At 46.6% G+C, this 8,438-nt stretch overlaps 1 protein-coding gene across 2 annotated transcripts; it reads left to right on the top strand.

Moving 5' to 3' along the window:
- Window positions 1-2,384: 2,384 nt before the first annotated feature.
- On the top strand, window positions 2,385-6,423 carry LOC137379282 (C-C motif chemokine 7-like). Of its 2 annotated transcripts, XM_068050013.1 has the most exons (4): window positions 2,385-2,482; window positions 2,671-2,794; window positions 2,968-3,091; window positions 5,954-6,423. In XM_068050013.1, exons 1-3 carry the CDS (start codon window positions 2,413-2,415, stop codon window positions 3,065-3,067), a joined length of 294 nt encoding a protein of 97 aa, XP_067906114.1. In that variant the 5' UTR covers window positions 2,385-2,412; the 3' UTR covers window positions 3,068-3,091; window positions 5,954-6,423. The 2 variants fall into 2 exon arrangements, with proteins under 2 accessions (XP_067906114.1, XP_067906113.1); XM_068050012.1 differs by lacking the exon at window positions 5,954-6,423 and having other exon boundaries at window positions 2,968-4,133.
- The last annotated feature ends 2,015 nt before the right edge of the window (window positions 6,424-8,438 follow it).

Raw genomic sequence — 8,438 nt, 5'->3', positions numbered from 1 at the left:
ATAGTTTCCCTGTGTCATCCACCATCTCACCTGCATGTGCTTTACTTTCCACAAAGTGTTTCTCTGACTTTGGCCTCACAAACTGTACTGGACTCCTTCTCATTCACAGCTTGTCTTCAGCTCATAGAATGGCCTATTGTGTTTGTGAACTTCAGCCTGTCTTATAATCTGAATAGCCTTCACCCGTGTAAAGTCCTCCTTGGATTGCAAAAGGTCTGATAAAGATTCATCAGCTCTGCCGACAACTATGCAGTCACTAATCCGTTCTGCCTTTAATTCACCATATTAACATCCTTATGTCAATCTATACAGATCATTAATATAAGAATCTATGGATTCAATCTTCTGCACCGCCCTGTTACATTTGGCTCTTTCCAAGATTTTATTGCTGCAAAGGTTGAAATATTTATCAAAGGCTTGAAGTACCTCTTCAAATTTATCAGAACTCTCATTGATCCCTTGTCAAACAATTATGTTATCTGCAATCACAACTCATGAATATAAAAGGGTGTTCACTTGTTCCACTTCTGATTTGGTGTGGAGTTGAGAAGCAATCATGAACTTTAGAAACCTTTCCCTCCATAAGGACCAATTTTGTACCTGATGGGGTCCCTCTTGACCGTGGAAGCTTTCAGGCATTCCAAATTTTGGAGCCATATTGCTCTCTTGAATAGACATTTTAGGGTCTTACCTTTTCTTTAAGAAATTCTGTTTTTTTTTCAGGGCTTGCTTGCTTTAATGGAGATGTCCCCGCTGTTTTTGGGAGTTCCCTTCTGTTTGGATAGACTTTTTTAGGGTGTTCCCCTTTCTTTGAGAAATTCAGTTTGGTTTTTGCAGGCTCAGATGCTTTAATGGAGGTATCCCTGCTGTTTTGGGGGGTTTCCTGCACCTTTCAGGAGTTCCTGCGCTTTTCGAGAGTTTCCTACTCTTCGCTTTCGTGTTTAGCCTGAAGAATTGGATTTTTTCCCTTTTTTTCACTTTCAGGGCACAATGCCTTTAGATAAATACTTCAAGCTTTTCAAAGGGTTTTTAACCGAATCCAGGACCTTCAGTATCATGACTGACCTGATTGCTAGTTTCTACTTGCAGACCACCACATTTCTGTGGTGCAGCCTTTATTTCTGTGCTGTGACACATCACAACTCCAGAGCTCATCACAGCCTCTTCAGCAGGTAAGTACTTTCTTTACTGTACCGGGCAAGTATTTATCTTTAAATTTCTCTGATGTTCACTACAGTTTTACTACTGTTTTACCATTGCCCACCATGTGTTGTTGTATTTGTAGCATTGTTAGGGTGTTCTGGAGAAATTCTTAGACTCTGGGTAATGTCAACTAACAACTCTATTATTTACATTTACTATATACACTCTCACCAAGCCTCCTAAGCTGGCATCCTCTGTGCTGCTATCTCTTCTCCTCCTCAAGCCCATACCATGTGACTGTTACATCATCGCACTTACAGTGGGAGGGGTCTGTCTCATTGTCTTCAGTATTAACCCTTTACATCCTTATACTACAAGTCCAGAACACCACACAGGACATCAATGGAGAAACAACCTCAGTCTCCTGAAGCAGAAGGATTGGCTAGTCTGAATTTCATGTTGTGCTACTGACTTAAAAGTTGTCAGAATCTTCATCTGTAAAACATGTTTTCTTTTAACGTTAATAAATCCAATTAAATAGCGAGGTAATTCAAAGCAAAATACTGCAGATGCTGGAAATCGGAAATAAAAACAAGAAATGCTGGAACTACTCAGCAGGTCTGGCAGCATCTGTGGAAAGAGAAGCACAGTTAACATTTCGGGTCAGTGATCCTTCTTCGGAACCCAGTTACGAGAAGGGTCACTGACTTGAAACGTTAACTTTGCTTCTCTTTCCACAGATGCTGCCAGACCTGCTGAGTGGTTCCAGCATTTCTTGTTTTTATTAGCGAAGTAATTCATCTTGGTCACTCTCACCTCTGATTACTCTGAAGAGGTTAGAGAGTTAAATCAATTTCCCTGCAAAACCCTTGCTATTTCTCATTCTGTTGACGACCAGCTATTGTTAATGTGTACTCTTGGTCTTCTATTTCTCCTTTCCTCTTTGTCTCCCACATCTTTTATAATCCAATTGTCTTTCCCATTATTTCCCCCTATCATTATCATTTGCTTTGAGTCTCAGTCTGTCACTGACAGTTCCAGATTAAATTAGAACTAACTGCTCTGATATGGTCATAAAGTCTGTCTCTCCACAAAAATCCCCCAATGGGTTTTGGGGGGGGGGGGTGGAAATTGGCATTTCTGAGAACCTCAGAAATAGTGCTGATGACATCAGCAGTTTGAGCTCAGTTTCCTGTATAAATGGAGCAGTAAAAAGGTGCGAGTGAGTCAGGTTCAGACACCCGACCTCTGCTCTCGGACTCACCCACAATGAAGCTGGTCCTGGCAATCCTGATTCTCGTTCTCACCATCAGCATCTGCTCTCAGCAAGTCTCTGCAGGTCAGTTCGTCACTCCTTCATTCATTCATTCACTTTCTCACTCTTTCATCCACTCTGTGTTTTCCAAGTGTTTTGTGCAGTGTAAGTGTGATTCTGGAAATAACACACTTGGATTGTATATAGATGCTGTGACAGTTTGTGAGGGGCAGCCTTTAATACCCACTAATTGGTCCATCTCTTCATTTCAGCTCCCACTATTCCTGTGGGCACTCTATGCTGTGAGCGCTACATCAGAGGACCATTGCCACTAACTCGCCTCGTGGGCTACATAATAGTTCACAGCACTTTTTATTGTTCCCGAGCTGCTGTGATGTGAGTATTGTTTACCAAACACTCTCTGCTCTCTCAAACTACTTCTCTGTGTAATGCTGACTGCTGTTCTGACACTGTGATTGGTTGCTGTATAAATCCACTCTTTCTCGATTATAAACCTTCCTCAGATCCACAATGACCCACCACAAAAATCTGACCTTTCCATTTCACAGATTTAAGACTGTAAAGGATCGTCTGGTATGTGCCGACCCGAAGCATCAATGGGTCCAGGAGCGAGTGAGGGATCTGCAAGAGAAAGTCCAGCACGCCTAAACGGAGAACACAAGTATGGCCCAGGTGGAGACTCCCATTATATCATTATGCTTTTAATAATCCCTGTAATGATTAGAATTGCTTTTCTGTAGACAGCCTCTGTTGGAGATCACACACTGCCTGTGTCACTGACAGTTTTGTTCTGAGTTGAGACATCATGTATTTTAACCAACTGATTGTCCTGATAGACAGTAGAACCATACAGAGCTCGCCAACACATTCTCCCCCAGACACTGTGCACAGCACCTGAAAGGACTGAAATTAGCTCAAGTGAACCAGACAACTCCGTCACTGAACAGTAACATTGCATTTGACACATAGCTGAACTTATGCTGAACTTATCCTTTTAAACCAGCTTTCTCTGCAAGTAACTGAAACACAAGCTCAGTTATATGTGTAGAAACATTGCTTCTCCTCTGTTGGCCAGCTGGCTGGGACTGCTCTTACCTGGTTCCGCTCTTATCTAGCCAAAGAACCTCCTGGGAAGGCTGGTCTTCTTGCACCCACACTGTTACCTCTGGAGCCCTCCTATTTCTCATCTACATGCTGCCCCTCGGTGACATAAGAACATAAGAAATAGGAGCAGGAGTAGACCATTCAGCCCCACCAATCAATAAGATCAAGGCTGATGTGCCCCAGACCTCAACTCCTCTTTCACACCAGCTCCTCATAGCCCTCACTTCCCCGATATTACAAAATATCATCAAATAACACCATCCAAAGCATCAGTTTGCGCAGAAACACATGACCCCCAGCTCTGCCTCACCACCACCTCTCTCAACCCTGTCACAGTCTCGAAAGTATCAGACAGTTTATCTGATGTTCAGTACAGTATGAGCAGAAATATCCTCGGATTAAATGTTGGGAAAACTGAAGTCATTATCTTTGGTCCCCACTCCAAACTCCATTCCCAAGTTACTGACTCCATCCCTCTCCCTGGAACTGTTATTTGGCTCTGAGCTAATCTTCCAACCCATATCCTCTCCTCGCTAAGACATCCTATTTCCAACTATAACATCCACCTACAGCATCCACCTCTAACATCCACCTCTAACATCCACCTCTAACATCCACCTATAACATCCACCTCTAACATCCACCTCTAACATCCACCTCTAACATCCACCTCTAACATCCACCTACAACATCCACCTCTAACATCCACCTCTAACATCCACCTACAACATCCACCTCTAACATCCACCTATAACATCCACCTCTAACATCCACCTACAACATCCACCTCTAACATCCACCTATAACATCCACCTCTAACATCCACCTCTAACATCCACCTACAACATCCACCTACAACATCCACCTCTAACATCCACCTAAAACATCCACCTACAACATCCACCTCTAACATCCACCTATAACATCCACCTCTAACATCCACCTCTAACATCCACCTACAACATCCACCTACAACATCCACCTCTAACATCCACCTAAAACATCCACCTACAACATCCACCTACAACATCCACCTACAACATCCACCTACAACATCCACCTCTAACATCCACCTCTAACATCCACCTATAACATCCACCTCTAACATCCACCTCTAACATCCACCTCTAACATCCACCTATAACATCCACCTCTAACATCCACCTATAACATCCACCTACAACATCCACCTCTAACATCCACCTCTAACATCCACCTATAACATCCACCTACAACATCCACCTCTAACATCCACCTATAACATCCACCTACAACATCCACCTCTAACATCCACCTATAACATCCACCTACAACATCCACCTCTAACATCCACCTATAACATCCACCTACAACATCCACCTCTAACATCCACCTATAACATCCACCTCTAACATCCACCTCTAACATCCACCTCTAACATCCACCTATAACATCCACCTACAACATCCACCTCTAACATCCACCTATAACATCCACCTACAACATCCACCTCTAACATCCACCTATAACATCCACCTCTAACATCCACCTCTAACATCCACCTCTAACATCCACCTATAACATCCACCTACAACATCGACCTCTAACATCCACCTATAACATCCACCTACAACATCCACCTCTAACATCCACCTATAACATCCACCTCTAACATCCACCTATAACATCCACCTCTAACATCCACCTCTAACATCCACCTATAACATCCACCTCTAACATCCACCTATAACATCCACCTACAACATCCACCTCTAACATCCACCTATAACATCCACCTACAACATCCACCTCTAACATCCACCCATAACATCCACCTCTAACATCCACCTATAACATCCACCTCTAACATCCACCTCTAACATCCACCTATAACATCCACCTCTAACATCCACCTATAACATCCACCTCTAACATCCACCTACAACATCCACCTCTAACATCCACCTATAACTTCCACCTACAACATCCACCTCTAACATCCACCTACAACATCCACCTACAACATCCACCTCTAACATCCACCTCTAACATCCACCTCTAACATCCACCTCTAACATCCACCTCTAACATCCACCTCTAACATCCACCTATAACATCCACCTACAACATCCACCTCTAACATCCACCTCTAACATCCACCTATAACATCCACCTCTAACATCCACCTACAACATCCACCTCTAACATCCACCTCTAACATCCACCTACAACATCCACCTCTAACATCCACCTCTAACATCGCCCAACTCTGCCCCTGCCTCAGCTCAACTGCTGCTAAAAACCCAGCTCTTTGCCCGAGCTTTTGGTTACCTGCTGTAACATCTCCTAATGTGGCTCAATGTCAGATTTGCTTTGAAAACACTGCTCTGAAGCACCTTATGATGTTTCACTATGTTAAAGATGCTTTATAAATACAACTTTTTGTTGTAGGAGCAAAATTGAGAAGAATTAACCCCTAGACTGCTCTTCCTGGATGACCAGTTCTGTTTTCAGCTTATTCATTGACACTGCAAACACAAATGCAGTGAATACCATGATGGTCAAGTTAATCTTACAGTGATAGACCTGCACAAGCCTGGTGACTAGACTGGTATCCCTGATCAATGGGATCACCCAGATTATTCAAAGGTTTCGACTAAGTTAATAGTTTTCGAAGGAGCTTCCCTCCCTCGCTTCACCTCACAACCTGCTGCTCCCACTCTCAGCACCTTGGCACTTTGGAGCAGACAATAATAGGAAATGGGCAAACACATTCTTTCCCAGCTCTGCTGCACCATCGTACTATCGACATCAGGGATCAGACTAAAACTCCTCTTTAAAGTATACAACTTATCTCCAATTAAAAATGTTTATTAAATGTTAATATTTATCCTTGACTGTACTGTATACTGCCAGTGTGAAGCTCTGTACACAGCCTCAAATAAACAGCCTCATTCAAATAAAATCACTCTGCTTTATATTTCTGCTGAAGTGCAGTCCAAATGTTGTATGCAGGGCCCAGGCAATCAGGGAGGACGGACCCTCCCCGACGGCCCGCAGCCTGGACCTCAAAATTGCCACCTTGGCCATCCAAGAAGCAGACCATCGAGGAGATCCTCCTCCTGGCCCACGCCCCTCCGCGCCGGGTGCCCAAAGATCAGGAGCATGGGGCTAAAGTGCAGTCAAAGCTTGAGGAGCAGCCCCTTCAAATACTCAAAGAGGGGCTGCAACCTCGCACACTCCAAATATACATGGAGCACGGACTCGTTCAGGCCGCAGAAAGTACAGGCGGCCTGGGAGCCGGGAACCTACTTAAATGTTGATTGCACGGGACTGCCCTGTGCAGCACCCTCCACCCCAGGTCCCCGATGGAAAGGGGGAGGACTCCCACAGAAAGAGACCTCCACCAGGGATTCCCCTCGCCACCAGATATCAACACGGACCGCCACAGCGTGTCCGGGCAGCAGCTGAAGGCGAGGAAGTAGAGAGTGTGCAGGAGCAGCCCATACAGGAAACCCCTCCGTGCCATGTGGAAGGGTATGGAGGGCATTTCCGAGAGGCAGCTCCGGTTGTGCAGGACCGGCTCCCGAGGAGGGTTTCGGGGTCTGGGTCCAATGAGCAGTTCCAGCCAAGCGGGGGTCAGCTCGGCCGGGAATGCTCCGCACTCCCGTGCTCCCTCATCACCAGCAGTGAGGGGCGTTCTCGGGGCTTCGGCTACTCCTCCACCCATTGGTTGAACCCCAGAGCCAGCGACCCATGCAGCCGAGGCGCTCTCCTCCGCCGGTGGGGGAGCGACCTGATTGGTGTCAACCACAATCCAGACTCTGAAAAGATCCTGGTAAAAATCAGGCAACTCCCTCAGAGAGACGCAGCTAATCTTCTCTGCCAAGAACTACGTGTCGTCTTGCAGGCCGTGCCCCTGGAAAAAATACGCCACCAGTGCACACCATCTGGGAGGACGCTCGACGTACAGGTATCTCTGCAGGATCCGAAAGCGGAGAGTCGCAGCCTGGGTGCGGACGCACACCAGCGACTGGCCGCCCTCCTCAATCGGGTGACTCAGGACCGTGACAGAGACCCAGTGTTTCCTCTTGCCCCAGAAGAAATCAATAAGCTTCTTCTGGATCTTGGTGGCGAATGCCGGGGGCGGGGCCAAAGTGACCAACCGGTACCACAGCATGGAGGCCACCAGTTGGTTTATGACCAGCGCTCGGCCCCTGTAGGAAAGCACTCGGAGCAGTCCTGTCCAGCGCCCCAGCCGAGTGGTGACTTTCGCCTCCAACTCCTGCCAGTTTGCCGGCCAGTCTTCCTCAGCGGGGCTAAGGTGAACTCCCAGATAGAGGAGGTGCATGGTGTTCCACGCGAAAGGTGTCAACTCCTCCGGCATGGAGTCCACCCGCCACTGACCCACCAAGAGACCGGAACATTTCTCCCAATTGATCCTTGCGGAGGACGCAGCAGAAAAGGTTTGCTAGCAGTCGCGTATCCTCCGCAAGTAAACGGGATCTGTGACGGTAAGGAGCACGTCATCGGCGTAAGCAGCTGGTATATAATTGGCCGGACATGGGACATGGGACATCCCTGACACACTCCTCTCCCAAAGCGAAGGGACGCCGTCAAGGACCCGTTAACTTTAACCAGACACTCTGCGGCAGTGTAAAGTAGTTGGACCTGGGCCACGAAATCCAGCCCGAGTCCGAATGTGCACAGAATCCCAAAAAGATATTAGTGATCCACCCTGTCGAACACCATCTCCTGATTGAGGGAGAGAAAGGTGATGGACAGACCAGTCCTCTGGGAAAGATAGATCAGGTCCCGGACCAGGTGGATGTTGTCCTGGATGGACTGGCCCGGGACCGTGTAGGACTGGTCGGGGTGGATCATATGGGCCAGCATGGAGCCCAGGCGGATAGACATAGCCCGGGCAAAGATCTTA

This window comes from Heterodontus francisci, chromosome 17 (genome assembly GCF_036365525.1).
Source record: "Heterodontus francisci isolate sHetFra1 chromosome 17, sHetFra1.hap1, whole genome shotgun sequence".
Lineage (NCBI taxonomy): Eukaryota > Metazoa > Chordata > Chondrichthyes > Heterodontiformes > Heterodontidae > Heterodontus > Heterodontus francisci.
The sequence above is the reverse complement of the archived record's forward strand: the minus strand, read 5'-3'. Positions and strand labels throughout refer to the sequence as shown.